The 25548-nt window shown below is 41.2% G+C and overlaps 1 protein-coding gene across 1 annotated transcript in view; it reads left to right on the top strand.

Annotated features, from left to right (window-relative positions):
• The window catches only part of klhl5 (kelch-like family member 5), a 33493-nt gene extending 8450 nt beyond the window's left edge, over positions 1 to 25043 (top strand). The window contains exons 3-13 of the mRNA XM_046047439.1: positions 2819 to 2955; positions 4765 to 4961; positions 6642 to 6854; positions 14386 to 14572; positions 16571 to 16795; positions 17442 to 17517; positions 17644 to 17730; positions 18864 to 18938; positions 19244 to 19381; positions 20306 to 20477; positions 22618 to 25043. Of these exons, the coding sequence (XP_045903395.1) occupies positions 2819 to 2955; positions 4765 to 4961; positions 6642 to 6854; positions 14386 to 14572; positions 16571 to 16795; positions 17442 to 17517; positions 17644 to 17730; positions 18864 to 18938; positions 19244 to 19381; positions 20306 to 20477; positions 22618 to 22674 (1564 nt within the window). The 3' untranslated portion in view covers positions 22675 to 25043. The remainder of the gene's footprint in view (positions 1 to 2818; positions 2956 to 4764; positions 4962 to 6641; positions 6855 to 14385; positions 14573 to 16570; positions 16796 to 17441; positions 17518 to 17643; positions 17731 to 18863; positions 18939 to 19243; positions 19382 to 20305; positions 20478 to 22617) is intronic.
• The last annotated feature ends 505 nt before the right edge of the window (positions 25044 to 25548 follow it).

Genomic DNA, 25548 nt, shown 5'->3' with positions numbered 1-25548 from the left:
AAAAAATGCTTCAACACACACACACACACACACACAATGACTTGTAAACACACACAAAAATAGATTTTAACATGTGCAAATCTGTTCATATATCTGTCAAACAGCCATATGCAGATCAGGACATTGAAAATGCTGCACCCTGCAGTGATATGGAGGACTGCTGTATATGTCACTCTCATAATGCATCCATTAGTCAGTCACCACCTCATTTACAAAGACATCTCCAAGAGCAAGTACTGAAAACTAACATTAAATATTAAATAACAATTAAATACTTTATGGCATTTTTTAATAACTTGATGTTTGTGAGTGTGTGTGCGTGTGTGCGTGTGTGTGTGTGTAAAAACTGTACAGTGACATGAAAGGGTAATGGATTCATTAACTCTGACCTTAAAATAATTCCTCTCTGTCCTTCATCGAGCATGCTCTCCATTATGTCGTATATCTTCTTTCTCAGACCCCCCACCCCCACCCCCTGTCCTCCATGAGCTCAGCTTCTGTGATCGAGACATGCAAATAGAATAATCTCTGCTATGACTGCACGGATTGGCATGTCTTTTTTACTGCATGCTTGATCTGGCTAAAGTTGTGTCTTCTTTTATAAAAACAAAGGGTGTCACCAGGAATCACTCGTAGGGATCCTTTCCATAATGTTGTTAGACCTCGTGTAAGAGTCTGAGTCTGTCGGTGGCAAAAAGCGGCACTTTTTGTGGATGTAATTTTGATGGGCGCAATTGCCCCAAAGGAATGGAAGGAAAGTTTCAGCCACTACAGCTTTTGTGGTTGTTGGCTGAAGCCATTTACTGCACGGATACCAAAACCTTTTGTACTTACTTGTTATTTTGATACCTAAATATGTGAAAACAGGGCCCAGGGTTAAAAATACAAAAATTATCCTTTAGGATGATCACTTGCCTCAGATTTTGACATTGTAAAAGATGTTACCGCATTGTTGAAGTGTGTTAATCTGAGAAAAGCTCCCGGCACTTATGGCATCTGTGTGTACACTGTGCCACTTCTTCCGGCTTCTTTTCCAAATATCAGTTTAGTTTCACATCGTTCAGAGATCTTCTAATTTGGCACTGGTTTCAAAGATAACTAACCCGTAAGAAACAAATGAATTCAGGTCAGTCTCACTTATGTTATGAACATAGATATTAGATATTAGAAACTGCTCTTGAGGGAAAACGTGCTCCACTGCAGTTTGACTATTAAGCATTTAAACATCTGTGGACATGAAGCTCTTTATCCTCAATATGCTCAGTATGCACAAACATCTGGAGATGCCTTAGGCCCATGCCAGACTTTTGTTTGCAGTTTTCTTCCACCTAATAACATCTCTTCAGAGAGAGGAGCACACATGATTCCCATTCGGAGGGGATTTATTTTTTTAGGGGAAATCGGGTGATAATATCTAATATTACATGCATTAATGAGTCATTTTATTTTGTCTGGAGTGCATACTTGTAGGATCTTTTTCCCTCTATACACAATAATAATTACAGTCCATTTACTTGCTGTTTTTCAGCACACTTGTTTGTACCTCCTGTTTGGAGTGATAGAAGGCAGGATCATTACAAGACCATACACTAACATATTCTCTCTCTCTCTCTCTCTCTGTGCATGTTTTACCTTATCAACCAATGTCAGATGTGTCAGATAAGAAAAAAGTTAATATTAAAGTCTTTGATCCGTCTTGTATGAATAAGTGGAAAATGTCAGTGTGTCTCCTAAGATGGTGTGAAGCTGTCAGATTTATGCTGTAAAACCCACAGAGCTACGTGACTAGACATTATTCTGGTCTCCGTTTGGTCTAAACTTTTAGGCTTTGACTATTCTGCTGTACTTTCCAGCTCATAATGCTCCACTCCCACCTCATAAGCCTTCTGTGTTAAAAGCGCCCCCCACCCCTGTTGGTAGTGCAGACTTTCCACTTTCCTACTGAACAGACCTTTTCAGGGGCTTTTGCTCTAACCTGAAAAAAAGACTTTGAGCAAATATTCAAACATAAACTCTTTGAACTCAGATGATTATGAGTTGATGTTGTGTACATCATGTAAAGTAAACATTTAAAGTGGATTGTGCAACTTCGAATTGGACCTTTAATACATACTTCCCCGTATCATCCAAAAGGCATTATCATTCTCTTCAATCCTATTCCATTTTATGTCTCTAGAGCTTTAACAATACGTTTGTCACAAAGAAACTTTATAGACATACATACAATTGAGAATTTTAAAGATTACCATTGTCCACAGCATCTATCTTGCTCTTTATCGCACTCTTACTGGCAAGTTCCTTTTATAGTAACTCTCTCACACTCAGCCATTACCGCCGTCATGTACCTGTCTGATTAGCATGCTCTACCTCACTCTCTGGTCTGGAGCATTGTGGTAGCGTCTCATTTTAAATTTAATTATTAGAGTCAGAATTAAGAACACCATTGTCCATAGCTTTTTCCATTCGGATTGTCCTGGGCATGGTAAAACTATTTAAAATATATGCCGGTTCAGCAATTGCTAATCATTGTAAGTCTGAACGTCCGGCTGAATCGTCAACTCTTATCTCTCACTGCAAAAAATTGCACTGAACACTTCAGTGTAGCCAGTTGAATTTTCATGGATACATTTACAGGAGAAAAATGCTGTGCATTGTCTGGTTGTTTAATCATTTCCAGGCTGCCCGGTCCTTCTCTGTTCTGGATCTTTTCCCCTGCCAGTCCAGACTCGTCCTGTCAGCAAGGTCAAAGTCTTCCATTCCTCCATTACAGCTGTCCATCCTCTCTGACTGATGCCTGACTCTCTCTCTCCCCTCACAGACTGGTCCTCTCATCCGTGTCGGACTACTTTGCGGCCATGTTCACCAGTGATGTTAGGGAGGCCAAGCAGGACGAGGTGAAGATGGAAGGAGTAGACCCTGATGCGTTGTGGGTCCTGGTGCAGTATGCATACACAGGTACAGAGACACACTGATCACCTTTATTAGAAAAAAGTTGAAAACATACTGTCAGGCTCCTCTCTTTCTCTAGAAAAAAATCACATACCATGGTTCTGCTCGAGGTTTCTGCCTCTTAAAAGGAAGGTTTTCCTTGCCTGTGTCGCCTAGTGCTTGCTCTTGGTGGGAATTCTTGGGTCTCTGTAAATAATATCACAGAGTGCAGTCTAGACCTGCTCTATATGAAAAGCGCTATGAGATAACTGTTGTTGTGATTTGGCGCTGTATAAATAAAATTGAATTGAATGTACTGGTAGTTATCAGAACTGCTGAAATTGTTATTTAATAAGTAAATCAGAGAAGTTAATCCTGCTCACAACCAACCTACCGCAGCACTGATATGCATATTATTTATTGTTTTTAAGCTTTTGGATTTTATAAGAACACATGTTTCCCACACTGTGTCTATACAAGAGGCGTAGTGTGAGCAGCATGTTAGCAGAGCAGTAGCACAGGACAACGCCATGTCTACACAGGATGCTTTCAGGTGAAGTGTAGGTCACCCACGGTCTGGCCGCGGTCTGATTGTGCTCAGCCCACAATCACTGTAGTTACACGCGTAAAGCAGACGAAAATAGACTTAGAAGTAGTACAATACGCTACAGGATGTAGATAAATACGCTACAGGATGTGTTTATGCATGTATAGCATGAGTGAAATGCAAGCCGCTACACAGCCTGCTGTATTGATCAAAATAGAAGTGTAGCTTCTCCATCAGATGTGCGTGAGACGGATGACTTTAAAATGCGGCTGAAACCTTCTGTGCAGACATAACACACTGGTGATATTCTGTATTTTTAGTATTGTCAACAAATTCCATGAAAAAAACAAAACCCTAAATAGATTAATCCTATATATACATGTATTGTCTGCACAGTCAAAGCATGATATGCGTTATTCCTCCGTGTCATAGACCAAAAAACACATCAGTGAGCCACACAGTCGCACAGTAGTTGATCCCACACAAACTGTCCTGCTGCTCTACTTTAAATACACAATAGCACAAATGCACACCCAAATGTGTATTAATCCACATCTGAAAATAGTTCCCAGAATGGGATTTATTCAAGAGCGTGGTCTTTCAATTTGAGAGTATGACTTATTGATGTCACATTCAGATTGCGTAATGCTTTCCCTCAAAACGCTGCCGTCGCACTCAAACAGCCCCTGCTTGTTCTTGGATTTGCTCTGCTTCTGCTCAAACTGTGTGCTTGCAGATATATTGTTGCTTGCACAGACTGTCGCTGTAGCTTCAACCTTCTCCTCAACGCTCAGTGCTCGCATTAAAAGGTTCACTCTCAGATTTATGCTCTGGGATTTTTTGTGCAATAACTACTGTCAAAATCCCCCAACCAACAGAATGTCATAGTCTTGACCAATGAAATGATCCCTGATTTATTGTAGGTGTATTAGCTTTACTTCTTGGAGCTCCCTGTACTGGCAGTTAATCTTTAACCGGGTCACAAAGGTGATGTTTTCTCCTCCAGCACCCTAACGGGAGGCTAGTGTGCTGGACGGCTACTACTATATAGCATGTAGCTATTATAGTAAAAAGTATAGATACTGGTATATGTAATAGCTGTCCTTTAATTCCAAATGTTGTATAGAAAGCAAGGGAAGTACATGACAAAGCCATGGAGAGCGGGACTGGATGAACCTGGTTAAAGAGTAACCACCCAAAAAATATGGAATCCTTTTGTGATATCTTGTCGTCCTTTCTTGCCGTCTGACCGTCTTCCATCTTCTCCATCCTCTGTCTTTATCATCCAGGCCGTCTTGAGTTGAGGGAGGACACCATCGAGTCTCTTCTATCAGCCTCCTGCCTGTTACAGTTGTCGTCTGTGGTTCAGGCCTGCTGTTCGTTCCTCATGAAGCAGCTCCACCCCTCCAACTGTCTGGGTATTCGTTCCTATGCCGACGCTCAGGGCTGCAATGACCTGCAGAGGGCCGCCCACGCCTACACCATGGTGGGTACACCTCCAGCAATTAACTGAGAAAATGAATGAAACTGATTCAGGTGGACCGCAGGTGATGTTCAGGTTTTGACAATTAATGTAAGAACAATAAACAGGCTCCTTTCGGCTCTCCCTTTTACAACTATCCCTCTCCAGTTTTCCAGCCTTTATGTTATTCTTGGTAACAAATTGGTTCCTCATTCGCAAACACACCATTATCGCCACAATGGCTGTTTTCAGCTCATGGTTGCTATGGTGACTGTGAAATAGCTCTTCCATCGACTTGATTATTCTTCTTCTTCTTTCCTTGTTCTTCACATGCCTTTTTTTCCACCCTCTACGAGTCTGTCAATGTCAGTCTTCCTTTCTCTCTCTGTTTCTCTCTAAGTGGATTATTGTTACTTTAACTTTAATCTGGGGTAATTACGTCGTAGAGGCGATTTTGTCTGGGCGTGTCTGTAATTCAAACACACAGCCAATGTGTAGGAGCTATACAAAAGACTGAAGAGAGAAGTCTAGATTGTTTTCTTATAGTTTTTATATTTTAAATGTTTTATTATTATTAATATAGTATTGTGGGAATCAGTTCACATTTACATGTAATCTTCCCCTTATCTAATTCCCACAGATAATACCTACCAAAACAAAAGAAAAAAAACAGAAATGAGAAATAAGAAAATATGTCTATAACAGTTATGGCAAACTCTACATCCACAGTAACGATAATAACCATTGTCACCATTCTCATCACCTCATTGTCACAGCTGACACAATTACTAACCATAATGTGGCTTAACACTGAGGACATGTACCACAAGTGATGTTTGTATGCTGGCCTCTATTCTTAAGTATCTAGTTTACATTTCTACCCCATGCACATTCACTCGGACCTGAAGTCTATTTTGATAATCAGTGAAACGCTTAAGACATTTTTTCAAATCAAAATCAAAAATGCCAGACATTCCTTGGCTCCAAGCTTCTTAATTGCTAAGATAATCTTTTGTGATAGTGAACTATATATCTTTGGATTTAGTGCTGTGTGTGGGACAAAAAGAGTAATCTGAAGATGTCACAGGAAGTGTTACTATTTTGTGATATCTTATAGACCAAACAATTTATTGGTTGAAATGATCTACATGCGATAATGAAAATGATCGTTAGTTGCAGGCCTACTCTCTACTTCTCAAGCAATCTCCGCATCTTATACCACTAAATCATCCCAGCCTTTTTTCATCAAGACCCTTTTTTCCCCAACTGTTCATCCATCTTCCTCTGACCTTTCTCAAGCCCTCATTTCCTCCTTTTTTTCTCTCCCTTTCTTTCTTTCTTCCAATCTGTGATCCCTTTCTTCGCTCTATTCATATGTTCCTATTCTTTTTTCCTCCCTTCATTCCCTTTTTCATCTGTACTCCGATATCAGAATCAGAAACGGGCTTATTGCCAAGTAGGTTTTCACATACAAGGAATTTACATTGCCTAAGTTTACAATTAAAGCATGTGCAATATATATATTCTAAAATGAAGAGCCTTACAGCATTTAAAATGAAGGGGATGTGCAAAATGTTGACAAAAGATCTACAAATGTGAAAAAATAAAAACCTAGATGTTTGCAAAAATGTGCGTTAATGTAACGTGTCATTAATTAATTACTTTTTTTAAAAACTAATCTGACTCTTTCCTTCTGTCCACCAGGAACACTTTTTAGAAGTGGTGGGAGGTCAGGAGTTCCTGTTGCTCCCAGTGGAGGAGATGGAGAGGCTGCTTACCTCTGATGACGTCAATGTGCCAGATGAGGAAACCGTAGTAACCTCTTTGCTAACGTGGGTCAGTCATGACTCCGCCACGCGGGAACGTCACCTACCGTCGCTGCTGGCTCACATCCGACTGCCACTGCTGGAGCCACAGGTGAGAGCTGCAAAGAACTCATTTAATGTAGCTATAATATGTATTTTGATATATTATATGGTGAATAATACAGAGCTTTATAGCTACTTTCAGCTCATTATATAGCCATTTATGGCCACTGTAGGCAGCTGTTTTCAGTGAAAAGTGTTACGGGGTGTGGTGTGTGGACAGAGAGGACCCAAATGCAGCACTCAGAGGGAAGGAGGTTTATTGGAGGAAAAAGGGTGAGAGGGACTGGAGGGAGAGGAGGACGTCGGGGAAGTACAGGCACGGGGAACCAAGGAGACAGGGGGCCAGAGAGCCGGGGAACACAGGGGCCGAGGAAGCGTGGAGAGGCGGGGGAACAGGGAGGACGCCGTGAGGGAAGTCCAAAGAGGAGTGGGCCAGTGGATGAGCCCAGCCGAACGGAGGACGAGGGTGAGTGTACCTGGGAGGAAAACAGACAGAGCAACAAGGTTAGGGAAGACAGCAACAAGGTACAGGGTAAACGTGAAAAAACAAGAAACATGAAAGCCTGAACGTGGGGATGGCACCAGGTATGGAGCAGCGACGATCAAGCAAGGATGGTGTGGAGAACCGGGGTTGAAATACAGGCTGGGATGAGGTTGATTACTGGCAGGTGTGGGAGGCTGACGAGGTGGATGATGAGTTGCAGGTGCAGGTAGTTGGCTGGGCTCAGGAGCAGAGGGAGAGAGAGCACACGGGGGAGAAAACACAGAGAGGCGGGCAGAGAACAGGAAACCAAGGAAAAAAAGCAGAAAAACTGATAAAAAGTAGAAAAAACCAGGACACTCACCGTCAGCCGGGCTGCCACCACAACAGAAAAGGTTCTATAAAGGCACTATACAATACCTGCTCAGCACCAAACGGCAGACAGATAGAGTTCAACTAGCTGGTGAACAGAATGGAGCATTTAGCAGCTAAAGAACCAGATGTTTTCCTCAGGAGTTGGTGGAGAACAAAACAGAGTTAAAGATATTAGATACTGGGCCAGTTTGCCAGTTCACCATATCAACTTAAAAGATGATATGTCTAGGGTGTGTTCATAACATTATTCCTGAAGCCCCCAAGTGGCCAAACAATCTTTTACTGCGGGTTTCATAATGGACTTTTTCTCTTCCTATACCCCAATAACAGTACTCTCTTTTTCCAATTAAAACATTTTCATATCTCACTTTGTCAAACTCATTGGAATCCTTCCTATGTAAATTAACAAGACGACAGGATTTGATATGGCACTAAAAACAGAGTCAGCAGCCCATTGTGACTGACTCTAACCGATCGTGGAAACACGACATTGACAAAGAAACTGTATTGATGTGGATCGGTCCCGTCACTGCCTGAGAACTGGTCCACTTGTAAGGTTAGTATTTGCACTGATACTGATTTGGTGTAAAATTGTAAAAGCTTGTGCAAAGGCCTGTCCATGTCCGGTCTCTCTTTGTCTCTCCATCGTTTTCCTCTGTCTCTTCCCTGTTGTCTCTATTTCTCTGTCACGCTCTTAAATCAGTTAAATGGGCTATAATATACCCGCATATTGCTGAGAAGCAAACAGTGAAAAGATTAATTACGAACACTAACAAGAGCACATTAGTTATCTACTGTGTTCATGAGGTTGTTGCCCATATGTCTTGCTGTGTGGCATCCATCAGCACATTTTGAAGCTAAAAAACATTAATATTGTAGGAGCTTTGTTAGAGTTGTTTATGTCTTAATGTCTCTCACAGCAAAGCATGCAGCAAGAGCCTTCCTGACGATCTGCTGGTCTTTTCCACTCACTTTCCTCTTTAGACAATTAGAGAGAGTATAGCCATTACGCTAAACGTAGATCACAACCATTACTTTGTCAGGTGTGTGCTTGTTTGTGCCTGTGTAGAGCCTATATGTGTGTGTCTGTGTATGTATCACCACTCTACCCCCTCCTCTCTTGAGTATCTTGACTGGTAATGTGATGCTGAGAAGTTTATGTGCTAGACAGAACCTCACTTACTGCCTAGGGCATCGGATGCACACACACACATTTTAAACCTTAATTAAGTTTGATATCTCTCTTAACTGCAGCTAAATTATCTCTTTTCTTCATCTCCTTCATCAGTCATTTCCCACATTGTATATAAAGAAACTGAAGAGATAAAACTCCCCTTGTGCCCTTCGCTTTCCATTTTCTCTGCCTGCATCTATAACTCCCACTTTTGCAGTTGTGCGGTATACGGGATGAACACCTCAGATATATGGCTTTGCCCTGGGCAGCTGAAATCACAAGTAGCTGTAACATGTAATCAGAGGAGAAGATGGATGGCAGAGAGTCGAAGCAGTAGAATGGCACTAGAGCGAAGAGAGCAACAGCAAGATAGACATAGAGCTGAGGGTTGATTCAGCCGTTAACAGTGTACCCCTCCCCAACCACCACCATCATGCTAAACTGACAACTTAATTAACATTCAGCAACCTCATGAGCTGTGAAATGCCAATAAAGCAAAGTACAAACCTCATACAGACAAATGATCAATATTAATCAACCAATTAGTCAGCTCTCTATGTAGCCTGATGTGGGATTACTCATCAAGAGGATGTCAATGCACCAAATAAATACCTATAATCCCTTCTCCCCATCACCGCTGTCACACACAAACATAGACACACAAACACAGTTGGCCTAATCTTTTCAGAGCAGCATCTTTGGGCTATAAATCAGACAGTGTGCACCAGGGCAGAAAGTGTGTATGTGTGTGTGTGTGTGTGTGTCTTCATCAAAAATGATCATTGATTAATCTGCTGATTATTTTCTTGATTAATCATCTGCCTCAAAATTGGCAGATATAATTTTTAAAGAAGAGGTCATATTATGCTTTTTGTTTTTTTCCCTCTCCTTTATTGTGTTATATATCTTTTTGTGCATGTAATAGGTTTGCAAAGTGAAAAAGCCCAAAGTCCACCCCATTACGATCTTCCACAGAAAACACTGCTCCTGAACTGCCTGAAAACAGCTCGATTGTAGTCCAGCCTTTACTTCTGTAACTATCTGCGTCACTACGTAACATGCGACATAATGTGGCACGCCCTCAAAAACACTGGTGGAGAAACACACTGAGCTGCAGCACACACAGGGACAAGATTTCCACCCGCTCCCTCCCATAGCCCCCACTCTCCCTACAAAAGTTAGATACTCTCCAGGCAGTCAGTGGACATAAAGTTGGAACCATGATGTACAGACAGTTCACAGTTAGAATGTGTATGTTAAACAATACGTTACAAATTAATAACTTAACACGTTACTCTAGTCTAGGTTGTGAAGCTGGACCGAAGCACTGATTACCGGCTTGTCAGGACCCGCCCTACCCTGCTTCTGATTGGCTAGTAGTCCACAACTAGGGACTTCTAACAAAGGTCAAATTGGCTAGGGTTGTGGTCGAAAAGTCTTTTTTGCTTAGGAAGGTTCCTAACTGAGTGAAGTGACCCAAAAGTATTTAAGTGGCAGACATGATAAGATCTGGTTGAATTCTCTAAAAGCTAAGGAAAGGAGCCTCAGTGCTTCCTTTCTTATCTCCTATAGCATAGGGTACACCGGACCATCCTTTATGAAAGGAAAGGAGATAATGTCATCCCACAATTCCTTGTGGCAGCAACATTTAAAGCAATGCACGTTCTCAGAAGCACATTATGATTCTTGACACACACACAATTTCCTCCTTTCTTTTGGTTTGTTTTAATTTTGCTTTGCTGTAATCTAATGCTTTTATGTTTCGGATTGTTGAAATATGCCATGAAGTGTTGTATTAGAAAAGCAGCCTCATTGAATTGGCGGCCGCTGGCCACATCCACCCAAGCAACCTCCATGTGGCCCAGCACATAATCTAATAAATATAACAAAAAAAGTAAACTACATGTATAGTGAATGGAAGTCCCTAAAGAGTGAGCTATATCATTTCCTTATGGTTGAGTTTCACATGCGCTGTACTGATCACCGCCAGTCAAGGCTCAACATAACTGTCCGACCTGCAGCCTCTCCCGCTCCTCTGTGTCTGCAGAGCGCGCACACACATACGGATCGAAGTCAGCCGGCTGATCAGCGGACATTGACGACAACTACGCTGGTTAGTGTATGTATGTGGTGCAATAAAGACTTAGCCAATTCTTTACCAACAAACCTGTTTAATAAGCGTAAACATCCAAAACACCATGTTTTAATCTGCCCAGTCACTCATCCACTGCAGCTGTGTTTTGGTTTTAGGCTACACAAGCACAGCGCTAGTTCAGATAATAGCTTATTGTTACAAACAAGCTAAAGTGAAAACTCTCTGTCTTTAGTAACTGTTCAGCTTAGTTTGCCACTTACATTAAAATATGACACATTATAAACTCAGTTGGTGGAAACAGACCAGCCCTCCGCTCTACCAGCAGCAGCAGAGGGAGGAGGAGGACAGGAGGGACTGAGCTGTTCATTCTTTCTAAACTTCACTCAGTATGTTGATGTGAGGAATAGGATTTTATTTTACTGACATGTTAGATTTGTTTCCAGTGAGCTATTAGTGACTTTGCTGTTGTAAATCATGTTGCTGCTCGAGAAACAACATTTAGTTAATAAAAAATGTTAATAAAAATTATGTTTTTAAATAAAATATGCAATTATTTAGTAATAAATAGGACTGATAAGAGCTTTACCAATACAAGTGTGTCAATAAAATCCTAATGATCCCAACTCTTGAGAAAATGTCCGGGCCATCTCTGTGTCCTGGTTTTAAAATCCGGCCCAGTCGAATCTGTAATTGAATAGTCCTGGTCTGCAGTGATCATAGTAATATATCTTCCTAACAAAAGTTATAGTGGGATACAAAATACAAACTGGGATCCAGAGAATGTCTCATACACTAGAGCTTCTACTGTTCATTAAGCCTTACAAAGAAGTGTTGCATCAAAGAAAGTACTGTAACTTGAGCTTTTGAACTTTTTGTATACTGTAATTTAATAAAACTATAACTAAATTACTGAGAAGATCCTGTTACTGAAACAAATAACTAAGTTACTAAAACATTACATTATAAACTAAACAAGACATTTTGAAAGCTTGAACATTGCCTTTGTCTCTTTTGTCCCGGATTGAATGGGCCCCTCTGGCCCCAGCCTGGCCCCCTTAATAAAATTGGTCTAGAACCGCCACTGGGCTGGAGGGTGAGTGTGAGCAAGCATTTTCAATGTGACAACCATTTCCATTATTTGGTGACTGGTAGCCTACCCTATAGGCCTTTTTGCTTTCTTGATTATGAAGTAATATAAAACAACACAGGGTGGCGCAGTGACAAAGATTTGTAGTGCATCCTAAGAACATTTTAGTTTCATCATGACAGGTCACGTCAGTAACATCTGCCGTCGAATAATTACGTCGCCTAGTAGAGCAGTCGGATTTTCTGAGCCCTGTGGTCGTCTTTTCCTAAGTCTTTATGAATTGTCCTTCACATCTTTCCTTGACCTCATGACGTTTTCCATCGAGGTTAAGGACAGGTGGTTAGGAAAGGAGATTTTCTTGACTTTTAGACCGCAGCCTAGAAGTCCTTAACTAAGGACTTCTTACAAAGATCAAATTGAAGTGAGATGCTTCACGCCCTTGCTAAAACGGAGCGGTCAACACACAGGGTGAAAAGTGGTGCAGCAGCAATGTGCAGTATGACAAAAATGTGGTGTTTTTTGAAAATTAAACCATATAAATTGTTTCTTTCTTTTTTCTTTTTTTTTTGCTTAACTTTCTGAAAAACCCAAATTTATTTAGTTTCTCAACATTCTCTCATTTGCGAAGCTGGCACCAGGGCATTTTTGGCATTTTTGCTTTAACAAGACTGAAGCCATGCTAACATGCTCGCAATGACAATGCGAACATGCTGATGTCATCAGTTTTGCAGGTATGTGGTCATAAACCAAAGTATTGGACAAAGTTGATTTATGATGGCGCTAGAGGAAAAGTCATTGGATCACCAAGGTTGGTAGGCTGCATTGTCTGTCCACCACGAATATCTGTACTGAATTTCATGGCAGTCCATCTGATACTTGTGGAGACATTTCACTCAAAACTACAAAGGTGAACCTCATGAGGGGACAAAAAGTCAGTATGCTTTATCCTCAGGGTATCATGAATGTTAGCAACCGTTAGACCAACATTGACCATCCATCTGGAATTAATTAAATGATTATCAAAATATTTGCAGATTAATTCTCTGTCAATGGTCTAATCGATTCATTGACTTATAGTTTCAGCTCTGGGGTAGAAGGCGACTGAATAGCATGTCTTGCAAATGAGAGAGGATTAAAGAATGAAAAACGTACCTTGGTGTTGGATGTGTGCTTCAGTCTGTATGGGAGATCGTTTGCCATCAGTGTCTGTCTTCTTTTGTCCAAGTGTGAGCTAAAGTAGAGAGGGGAGAATTTACTTTCCTGCTGCCCACTGTGAGGTAAAGAGTGGACAGAGAGGAGAAGGTGGGGCGCCTGCAGGTTTCAGTCTTATCTCGCCCTCCACATTCAGTCCTTCTCAGCGTGATGGACAAATAGCACTGGAGAGGACAAACACGGTTTTCGATCTCTGTCCTTCTTTATCACGCACACACACAAATCAATGCCGAAATAGGGTTCACCCTAATTTGATCTGTGATTGTATGCAATGGAAGCGTGGATTCACCCTGGTGTGTAAGCTGCTTATCCATTTACCATGCTTGCTTTACGCTCTCAGGCTGGGAAAATTGATTTTATATTCAGTGACCAAATATAATTATTTAGGCCAAATCTTTCTTTTCTTTGCAGTGGTGGGAATTATGGCGGAGAAAAAAGAGGGTGTGATCAAATATACTCAATTATAGTTGCTCTCTGTGACTAAATCTTAGCAGCAATTTCTGAACTTCCCCACTGACTTAGCTTCAGCCAGCACGCACACACACGCAGTCTGGAAACTTCAAATGACTTTTATAAGCAATATCTGTCTCCTCTGGAACCTCTACAGCTTTCCATCTATTAACACACATACACAAACACACACCTATCTAAATGTAAATCATGCCTTCTTGCCTTCAGGGGAAACTTGCTTTTCGCCACCCTGCCTCTCACACAGGCCGTGATTTCATGTGGATATATTTTAAGGAACAGGCTGGTGGATTGAAGTGCTTCATGCTGCAGCCCCTGGCTGTCTCTATGTGCGTCTATCTGTGTGTGATCACAGATGAGGTTAGAGGGTATGGACTGAAAGCTGATGAGATGTTGAGTACAGATTAGTTCACCAGTGTGTCAGATGATCAGTGTGTGCTTGCTTGTTTGTGTGTGTGTGCGTGAGCACTAATGGCTGTTTCTCTGATCTGATCTAATCTCTCAATCAATGAGAGAACAGCTTTCTTTCGACCCTGAGAAATCCACAATCAGTGATAACATTATAAGCCACGCTGGCCCACACCCGCATTACACACACACACTTTGCATTTGTTTCCGCTTCTTGTTGATAGCAGTTGTCACATGTCCCTTGTGTGTTCATGTGTGTGTTTTTTTCATATGTGTGTAGTTCTTGGCAGACCTGGAGTCCAACCCTCTGCTCCGAGACAGTATGGAGTGCCAGAGGTTGCTGATGGAGGGGATGAAGTATCACCTCTTGCCCCAGCGCCGGCCCCTGCTTCAGAGTCCCCGTACACGGCCCCGCAAGGCCACAGTCGGAGCCATGTTTGCCGTAGGAGGCATGGATGCTACGAAAGGTAGAACAGTCACTTTCACATAACCACACACAACCAGATATTACATATACTCTATATGGTGTATGTACATATTTAGTAGGGATGGGGGTGGGGGATCGATTCAGCATAGTATTGTGACATTTTATCAACCTTATTATTTAATTAAATAAATTATTAATATCGCAACCACAATCTACTTTTTGTACTAGAATAATAAAATCAATAGCTTTTTTAGTCCACTAAATGGTGCTAGATTTTTTTTTCTGGTGAGATCAGCAGAGGTCACAATCAGTAAGGTTGGTAAGAAGTTAGTCAGTGAGATAAACAGATCTTATAAGATAAAGCAGATGTTGACAAAGTTTTCCTTTGGGGATGTAATTGGCAGTTGAAAAAAGTAATATATCGTTAATAGTCTGCATGTTGCAAAATGTTTAAAATCGCTATCATATCATGACTTAAGTATCGTGATAATATGGTAACAGATTATCAGGTAACACTAATTATCGCCCCTGAAAGTAGAATCCCTCAGATTAAACAGCATATTGGTGACTTAGGCTCGTCTGTCCAGCCGAGCCTCAGGAGCTTAGGTGTTGTTTTTGATTCTGAAATGTCCTCTGTGCATCTGTGACACCACGATGGTGGAACAAGCTACCACATACCATCAGAGCAGGGGCGTCCCTCTCTAACTTCAAGAAGCTCTTGAAAACTCATCTCTTCCGAGAACACTTCCTCTTATAACACCTCTAACTCCTAACATCTAACATGCACTTCCTGTGCTCTTCTTCTTCTATCCCCTACAATGATCTTGTATTGATTGCACTTTTTATTACCTCTAATTTGCGATATGTGCCATTAGCTCTTACTAGTATTTATTGCTGCTTTTATTAACATGTATTGTCAGTTGTAGATCGCGTGCTGTATTTTATGCTGTGTTAATGATTGTATGTTGTCCTCAAATGTAAGTCGCTTTGGATAAAAGTGTATGAGTAAATGAGTAAATGTAAATGTCCTTAGAGTACCACTCTAAACAACTAGTCAGAAACTCTTTCTTCCAACTAAGGAATATTTCAAAATGAATAATAATAAGTCAAAGGGTGAGTTGGAAATGATCACTCATGCTTTTATTTCTGTCGTTTAGATTACTGTAACGGCCTTTTTACTTGTTTGAGCAAGAAAGAGCTTTACCGTCTCCAGGCTGTTCAGAACTCTGCTGCAAGGCTTTTAACTCACATTAACAAAAGAGCGCACATGACACCTGTTTTAGCAGCACTTCACTGGTTACCAGTCCAGTATGAAATTCAATTTAAAATCCTTACTTATAGAGCCCTGCACGGTCAAGTTCCTCCCTACATCTCTGAGTTGATGCAGCTTCATACTCCGAACCGTAGTCTGACTCTGAGGTCATCAGGTCAGAGGTTGTTAGTGGTTCCCCACAGTCATTTTAAAACCAGAGGGGACCTAGGCTGTGGAATGCATTGCCTACCTTTCTACGTTGTGTGAATTCAGTTGATTCTTTTAAAAAGCAACTGAAGACACTGCTATTCAAGCAGGCTTTTAGTTAGACGTGGGGTTTTTATGGTTTTTATTCTATGTTTTCCATTTGTATTAAATTTTCTTATGCATTGTATTTTACTTTGTTGGATTGTTTTACATTTTATTGTGAAGCACTTTGGGATTTTTATCTGTGAAAGGTGCTATACAAATAAACTTTACTTACTTACTTACTTACTAATCCGGTGATTCCCAACTCTAGTTGTAAGTGTTGTATATTTTTAGTTACTGGTCATGTTTGCTTTTATTTGATAGTACACCGTAGGGTGGGGTGGGTGGTCGACCAGGGACGTTACAATTATGTGGTCATCATCGATAAATCGATAAAAAGAAAAAAAGTTTTGCTGAGAAGATAAAGATAAATGTACTGGAGTAGGAGGCAGCTACAGGCACTAACTCCATGTAGTTGGACAGCTCAAAATTAGAGCTCATCAAGGGACACCGTTTTAATTTACATGTTTTCTCCAGGTGCTACCAGTATCGAGCAGTACTGTCTGCGTCGGGACACGTGGAGGCAGGTAGCTACCATGAGTGGACGGAGACTGCAGTTTGGTGTAGCCGTCCTGGATGGCCGTCTCTATGTGGTGGGCGGCCGAGATGGACTCAAGACCCTCAACACTGTGGAGTGTTACAACCCACACAGCAAGACATGGAGCGTCATGCCTCCCATGTCCACACACAGGCATGGCTTAGGTGAGCCCCATGTTTGAAAAGAAATGTGATATACATACAGTGCAAGCTGAAAAGGGCTTGTTGATTAGACTTATTCTTGAGGGGGATGGATAAACTTTTTATTATTTGGATGAAGTATTTCAAAGATAAATGTTACAATATTATATATATATTTTTTAAATAGTGTTTTATTGATGTTTGCTAAAAGAATTGTCTTTTCACTCCAAACACAGTGAGGTCTGTTTCAGCTCCATAACAGCACCTCTGGTGTAACTGATTCAGTGTCATGCTCAAGAGCACTTCAACAGGGCGGACTGAACCTGTGAATCTATGTGGACAGTCTCCCCACTCGCTGTGCAAGCCAACTATTACAATGACAAAATTTAGTGCTACATTGTTTTTATAAATGTGTGCATGTGTGTGGACAGAGGATTAAAACGCACATCTGGCACCACAGATGTTCTGGCAGATAAAACCCTTGAGTATGGAGGTGTCAACGTGCTGCTAACTCTGTACGCCTAGTGCCTTGGGTGTGGCTGCGCACACACAATAAAAACTCACACTCTTGTCTCATGTGCGTGTGTGTGGTTTTATGAGCTTGTCTGAGCTGATAGTGTTTTGCGAAGTTGCCATGATTTAATCATGCATGTGTGGTTGTGCATCACAGGTGTAGCTGTCCTGGAGGGGCCCATGTACGCAGTAGGAGGACATGATGGCTGGAGCTACCTCAGCACAGTGGAGAGGTAAGCTTGTGAAAATACAAGCTTTAAGCCGCAGTCAACTCATAACTTGCTGGAACATTTTTAGAAGTTCAGATTAGCCATTTTGTTTTACTATGTGCAGGACTGAGAAGTTATAATTTTTACTAGGTGGGACCCCCAAGCTCGCCAGTGGAGCTTTGTTGCGAGTATGGCTACACCCAGAAGCACAGTGGGAGTAGCTGTACTCAATGGCAAGTAAGTATGAGCTCACAAATCCACTCACGTATTGCTTTACACATCTACATTGTCCAAGTTAAAGATTCAATATTAGCATGTTCTCTGTAGCACTGAATGTGCTTTTTGTTATTTGTTTTGGACATCTGTTGGTTGACATCTTGCTCTTGTTCCTAAGATTGCTGTATGCAGTTACTGCAAGTTATTTTGGACAAAAGTGTGATCTGAATGTAATTTCATAGAGGTTTTTAGCAATTTTAGAGATTACACATACATACGGTACTTATTCAAAAGACAGTGTGATTTATACTGTAGACTGTGAAACCAAACAGTTTTGATCCAGCAGCTAAGCCCCTAAGCTTTTTATCCAGAGGATAAAAATTATGAATTTGTCATGTCTCTGCTTGTTGGGAAGATGAAGGTAACAGAGGAAATGTATTTTACTGTAACTGGTTTATGAAATGCCTCCTTTGCTGTACAGACACAAGGCAATATCAGTGATAATACTCTGAGTCACTCGTGCACAAATGCACACATTGATAGTGGGATTGAGTGTTGCTAAGTTCAGGACTGGAGTCTCTAGAGTTTATTAGATTGCAGTATTGCACTGTTGTTTTTATTTTTCTGTGCCTCAGAGAGACGCTGCAGAGAAAAGCTTTATAGATGCTAATTAATACAGAAACAACTGATATGGCTAAGCATGCCCAGCAGGTTGGGGTGTGTGCGTGTGTGTGTGTGTGTGTGTGTGTGTGTGTGTGTGGGCACAGGCGTGTGTTTGCCACGCTGCATGCATTTGTGAAAGTGCATGTATGTGTTGTGTATTCTCTGGGCTCTTTTCCTGACAGAGCTCATTACTTGCTTGACTGGTTCTGATGCACTTCTTTCATTGCCCACCCAACTCCACATCCATGGATGGGTGTACGCACGCACATGCACACACACCAAGTGATGCCCCAAGAGTGTTGGCTGATTGATTTTGCTCACCTCATTGTCCCCAAATCCTGCACAACACATACACACACACACACCCATAAATACACCCTTATACCATCTGTTTCAGTGTCACTAAATTGAAAAGGGACTTCCAGAGTCCAGAATCGTGTGCTGTGTGTGTGTGTGTCCACGGGGATAACACCATCTTCTGTCTTCACCAGGTTGTATGCAGTAGGAGGTCGTGACGGCTCATCCTGCCTGCGCTCAGTGGAGTGTTTCGACCCCCACACCAACAGGTCAGAGATGAGGGACTTCATTTGACCAGAATTAATTGCTGTGTCCTGCTTTATATCCTGCCTGGTGTTCTTTGTGGGGAAGCACATCTTTCCTTTTAAGGTTATTTACCCACAGATCAAAGGAGACAGCTAACCCTCTCAGGACGTTACAATAGATTCAAAGAACTTCTGTTTTTTGAGCAGGCTACATTCATTAATGTCTTTACTGGAAGTGCTGAGAAGAAGTTCTTATTGGTCCTATAGGCAAATAATCTCCTTTTTAGATTTTCCTCTGTATGTTTAATGTTGTTTTTCCCCGTCTACAGGTGGAGTGGTTGTGCTCCCATGGCTAAAAGGCGTGGAGGTGTAGGTGTGGCCACATGGCATGGCTTCTTGTATGCCATCGGAGGTCATGATGCGCCAGCCTCATCCCTTGCATCTCGGCTAAGTGACTGTGTGGAGAGGTGAGTCTATAAGTACTGTAAAACTAGCAGTGATGTAAACATATTCGTACATTTACACAGGTTATGCTGTCTTTTTGTGTTGTATTTAATATGTCTTTTATGTGATGGCTGACTATATATTAAATGTTGTTTAATGAGATTAAAGCGTCTTTTAAATTATTATTATTATTATTAAGTTTTTGTTTATAGAAAAAATAGGCAGTCCTGATGAACATTGGCACAGTCACTGTGACCTGTAGGAAGGGGGTTAGCAGCGTATGATGTTATTTTTTTGTACTACCACTTGGGGCACCAGTCTGAAATTTTTTAATTCTGCACAGAATGGTTTTAAAGGAATAGTTCAACATTGTGAGAAATATGCATATTTACTTTCTTGCCAAGAATTAGTAGGTGAAATACTGAGCTGCGCTTAGGACCTGGTTAGCTTAGCATAGCATAATTCAATGTTAAACAACATACTGCCAGCACCTGTACAGCCCATTAATTAACAAGTTGTATCTTATTTGTTTAACTAGTACACACATAGAAGACAGTTACTAGAGATATCTTTACAGGCACGATGGTACCATACCTAGCAACCTCACAGTGATGACACGACTCTGGGAAGTTAGTGTGCCAAGAAATATTTATAGCACATAACTCTCACTAAAACCCCAAATTGTAATTTTGGCATATCTGTTTGTGTACCGATTTAAAAAATGAGATATAGCATGTTACTTTATTAGCTTTAGATGTGCTGGCAGTATGTTTTTGTAGAGCCAGGCAAGCTCTTCCCCACTGCTTACAGTCTTTATGCTAAGCTGAGCTAAGTTTGCCTTCTTGCTCCCGCTCTCTAAATGTTGAACGATGGACCAGGGTCTGGAATAGAACAAACCAACGTATTTTCTCACTCTGTGTGTTGTGTGAACCTGTGTCTGTGTACAGGTATGACCCTCAGACAGATGTGTGGACGGCAGTTGCCCCCATGAGCATCAGCAGAGATGCCGTTGGTGTTTGTCTCCTTGGCGACCGCCTCTATGCTGTGGGCGGTTATGACGGGCAGGTGTATCTCAGTACTGTAGAAGCTTATGACCCTCAGACAAATGAGTGGACGCAGGTACACACTTAAAACACACACATAAATGCAGTTTATATACTGAATGTTTGGATGGAAAGAGTCTGTACAAATTAATAAGCTACATTCTCTCTCTATTCTGCTACATATGCAGCAGATTTATATCCATGCACTTATAATTTGTGCATAAAACACATTGGCTGTAGCTCAGCAAAAACAAGTAATAAATCATGATGTACACCAATAAAGTTGTTATATAAACACACAGTCATGGTTTGACCTTCTTCCACCTCCTCTCCATGCGTCCTGCCATGTTTTCATTATGTAAATGTGTGTTTTCCTCATGCTAATATTGTCCTTGCCGCCGCAGCAGTAGGGGAAAGAGGGGGCTGTTTAAGTTGAGCAGTCTTATTCAACAGAAGTGTATCACACTTCAGTTTATACCTCATCTCCCTGCATAGCCCCAGAGGATTTCCAACTAAAGTCACTGGAAATCTGCTATTTTGGAGACACATACCATGCTGAGAATAAGAGGGGGTGTAGGGTGGGAGGATATAGAATACAGAGAACGCTCAAACTGACACAGAGGGATGAGGACAAACTGAGATGTGAGGGGACATGTAGAGACCATTAAATGTGTCCTCTGTTCATTGTCACAAACTGAAACAAACAAACCCGTGGATGGGTTGTCTGTCCTCTCCTAGTGGCATCACTTCCCCTGCTTGCTTTAGCACAAATCTGTCAATCTTTTTACTTCCAAGACAGATACCACGGGTGGTAAGTTCATGTTTAAAATTACGTGACAGACAAACAACTTTGACTATCTGTGGCTGCAAAAACTGACAGGACTAGACAACCACAAAGACACAAAGCTTCCCTTAGAGCCAAAGGATTATTGTCGCTCCCTGCTGTGCTGTGTTTCTTTGCAAGGAGCAAAGAGGTCAGAGCCTAGACGACAAACATCACATAGTAAACCATTCCCTTACGCTGGCTAACTGAGTTCATTCTTGACCTTGGAAACAGCAAATGGCCAAACAATCTCACCTCAAGGTCCATTTAGTAGTTATTCCGGAGCTTTCCGTCATATCTCATGATCTCTGTCAGCAGATAGAATTTGCCAGTGTTCACAGAAATGTAGATGTTCAAATTTCAATTTCATCTGAGCGTTAAACCTGCAATAAAACATGTTTTTGGCCCCTTGGGAGCAACTGAAACAAACACGACATATTATCACCTTTTAAGCTGTACTTGTCAGCAAACAGTTGCCTGTTTACACATCCAGCAGGCACAGAGCAACATTATGATTCAGTTGGAGTTGTGTTTCTGGCCACCTGATGAATTTAAGTCCAATGTTCATTCTCTTTTGAGCTCTGTTTTTTTGGTCTCCACCAACTGAGGGAAATATTTGTCTCTATAGCTGCTAAATGCTCTGTGGGTTCACCAGCTTGTCGCTAACTGTGTCTGTCTGCAGTTTGGTGCTGAGCAGGTGTTGTACAGTGGGTTTTTAGAGCTTTTTCAATGATAACAGCTGCAACAACACTATGAGAGCAGTGAGAGTGAACCAAAGCAATAAAGTTGTGGGCTGGGAAACTAAAAGCTGAAAGTTACAATAAGGGTACAAAATTAGCACCAGCCACCAGCCAAATGCTGGTAAAATGTGCAATTGCTGGGAGATTTCCTTCATTCACCAGCCAAAAAAACAATGGTAATTTATTGAGGGGCTGGTAAAATTTGAACATTCACTAGCCATTAGGCCGGTGGAGAAAAAATCTTGCACTCTGAGCTCCATATAGCTGAAGGGAGCTTCTGACTTAGTTGATAACTCTCTGTTCATCACTACGAGTGACCTATTAAGACATTACACATAGTCACTGGAGACATTTGTTTAAAAAAAATGTTATAGACACTTTAAGGACTTCTCAACAATGTTAGCTTAAAAGTTAGTTTTTAAGGTTGATGACTGTGTAGTATTGGCTATCCATTAGGTCTAAAAAAGCCCTCCCAAAAATGTCATTGAATTTCCCCTACTTCCAGCAGGAGTAAGTTGTCTAATAACAAATGAAACATGAAAATGACATGATTTCACATGACTACACTGATTTATAGTTTTTAAACATCCATTGCAACCCCTTTTTAGTATCCATCTGTGACTGTGATTCTTGTGTTTTCTTTGCCTTTCCAGGTAGCACCTCTGTGTGTGGGCAGGGCAGGAGCATGTGTGGTGGCCGTCAAACTGTGACAAACACAAACACCAACACTCAATGGCGGACAGTGCATGATGTGGCTCGGAGACCCTCCCTTTTTTTTACCGCTGACGAGGTCACTGAAGTTACACCAAGAAACCCATCTGCCTGCCAGCATGTGACCAACACCAGGACATGAGAGACTGATTACTGAACACACTTCAGGTTTTACACTTCGGCAAAGTCAAATATTACCCTCCATAACGACGGCCTATCATCCATTTTATGGTCTATTAAAGTTTTCATATTGCAACATCTTGATAACTTCTGCCACAGAAGTGAACTGCCACCGCCACCCATGATGAGGAGGAATCTGCGCTGTCTGAGCATGACAGAACAGCTGTCTTACAGCTTTTTTTTCTTTCTCTTGCCTATTATGTTGTTCCTGTAGACAAGGTGGGACTCTCACACACACACACACACACACACACACACATACACACACATAGAAAAACATGCTTTCAGCTTCTATTTCTGCTGACAGAAAGGTGAGAGACACAGCGAGAGATTGTCAAGACTGTTGAGATGCCTCATCATTTTACGCTCTTGGTTTTCCTAACAATGTCTGATATTGTGTTTAGATGCTATTTTAAAATATTCGCTATTATTTTATGCTGTAGCTGACAAGTGCCCTCCTCCTCTTTCTTTCCTTTTCTTGAACATTGACAGATGAAAGAAGGACTTTTGACATAATCAGCACAACCTTATGAACAGCCATGCTGTAAGGAACTGTGACGCTCTTTATTCTTTTCAGGCAAAAACACATCATCACAATTTATCTAATATTTCTGTGTGTATGTCTTCCATGTTGCATCAGCTCACATCTGAAGCACGTAGTATACTGTGATTTGCAATTTATGGTAACTTTTTTCAAGCTACACTGGCAAATTATCCTTTAAAGTGTTTGCTTTTTTTTATCCTTGTACTTCTGGCATGGTTCACATAATTAAGGTCTGTGAAGTACTATTATTGGGCTTACAGGCTGAGTAATAATAAGTGTAACTGTGGCCCTTTGTTGATCCCGATTTTCAATTTCCCACAGAGCACAGGGTTAGCTATTTACAGACCTGCTGTTATACATGGTCAGTTGAGCTTTTCTGTCCTACCTTCTCTGTCTCCACTGTAGAAGTTTGTGTGTGTGTGTACGTGTGTGCGTGTGTGTGCATTTGTTTGGGCGTTTAGAGATTGCAAGGAGTGTATTTTTATCTCAAATGAGAATCTTCCCCCTTCCCCTCTCCACATCTTCAATTCCCTGCTGCTTTCTCTTCATCCCCATTTTCCCATTTCATCACCACACACACACACACACACACACACACACACACACACACACACACACACACAAACACACACACACACAAACACAACAAACACAAACACAAATACACACACCACTACGTTTCAGAGCCGAATTGGATACCCTGATGAAATGTACCATATAATGAGACCATGAATTTAATAACATTGATTCAGCCGCTGTCAACATTTCGTTTGATGTCGAGTTCAAAGTGTTATTAGATTTGATGCCGCTGCAGACAAAGTATCAGACATTAGCGGAAAATTAATCCCGTCAAACAACCTCATGCGTTCATGTTTGGGGGCTTGTTTGAATGAACTTACTGTACATGTCAAGAAACCTCAAGAATACAAAGATGCTGACACATGCCACAGTAATCTTTTGCTGCACACTTAAGGGTGTAGTTACCCTGCTCGTGTGTATGTGTGTGTGTGTGTGTGTGTGTGTGTGTGTGTGGACAGCAAACTCCTGACAGTGAGAGGCAAAGCAGGCATCCTGTCTGAAATGACAGATCTAGAGCTAATGTAGCCCCCAGGATGCACTTCGCAAACACACACATGGACATATCACAAACACACACACACACACACACACACACTTAACCACACAGCTGAAAGCCAAGTGCTTCAGGAGCCAGTGAAGATTGAAAAGCCTTCCATATTTGCCGGCTTGACATCTGAAAAGCAGAGATGGGCAGGCTAGCGTTCCCCCACATCTGAGCTGCTGTTTATTCAAGCCTAATGCACTGCCGCATTATTCTATTTTCTTCCCCTTCAAACCTGCTGCAGTTTATTTACAGAGTAATTCTCTTTAGATCGGAGCAGAAGTGTGTCACCTCCACTGTGGAGATGTAGTCAGAGATTAAAAATAAAGACATTCCATATCAAATCTGTATATTTAGTGTATAATATGTACATAAATAAATATAAAATCTGTATGTAGTCTTAATGCATTCTGCTGTATATTATACAGTGCACACTGAATGTACCTTGTGTTATTGTGCGTTTCTTTTTTGTACCATGAATTGAGATGAAGTAGTAATAAAATGAAGCTCGGTGAGAAATGCTACAGCTGCTCATCTCCTCTTTTTGTACCAGAATATTACACCTCCTCGTTTACAATATAAATTATGTATGGACAATATATATATGCCGCTGTAATATGCTGTTATTGGTCTTTTATACATTAAAGTCAAGATGTGATTTAACACTTGTTTTTGTTATTTTAACAGGAACAAATAAATCAGGTTTATGGTACAGATGTTTCTGCAAGCAGTTTCCATTTGTAACAAAAGCACTATAAATGCTATTGTGGTATAAATTAGTGTGTTTATATGTGGCTCTTATCTCTTAACAGCATCCCCATCAGAGCAGTCCTAGCAAATGCTTAGGCAGTTCAAAGGTTTTTGTGGTTTTGGCTCTGAATTAATTTTCTGGGCCTGGAGGTTAATATATATCCTCATAATTCTTAATTGTGGATGCTCTAACTTAAAAGCGCAATCTGAGAAACAGCAGCAGGGCGAAGCATTCGCCCGAGTGAAACTTGTACAAGGAAAAGGAATGCTCACAATTTA

The sequence above is a fragment of the Micropterus dolomieu genome, linkage group LG04, assembly GCF_021292245.1.
Source record: "Micropterus dolomieu isolate WLL.071019.BEF.003 ecotype Adirondacks linkage group LG04, ASM2129224v1, whole genome shotgun sequence".
Lineage (NCBI taxonomy): Eukaryota > Metazoa > Chordata > Actinopteri > Centrarchiformes > Centrarchidae > Micropterus > Micropterus dolomieu.
This window is presented reverse-complemented; position numbering and strand designations above follow the sequence as displayed.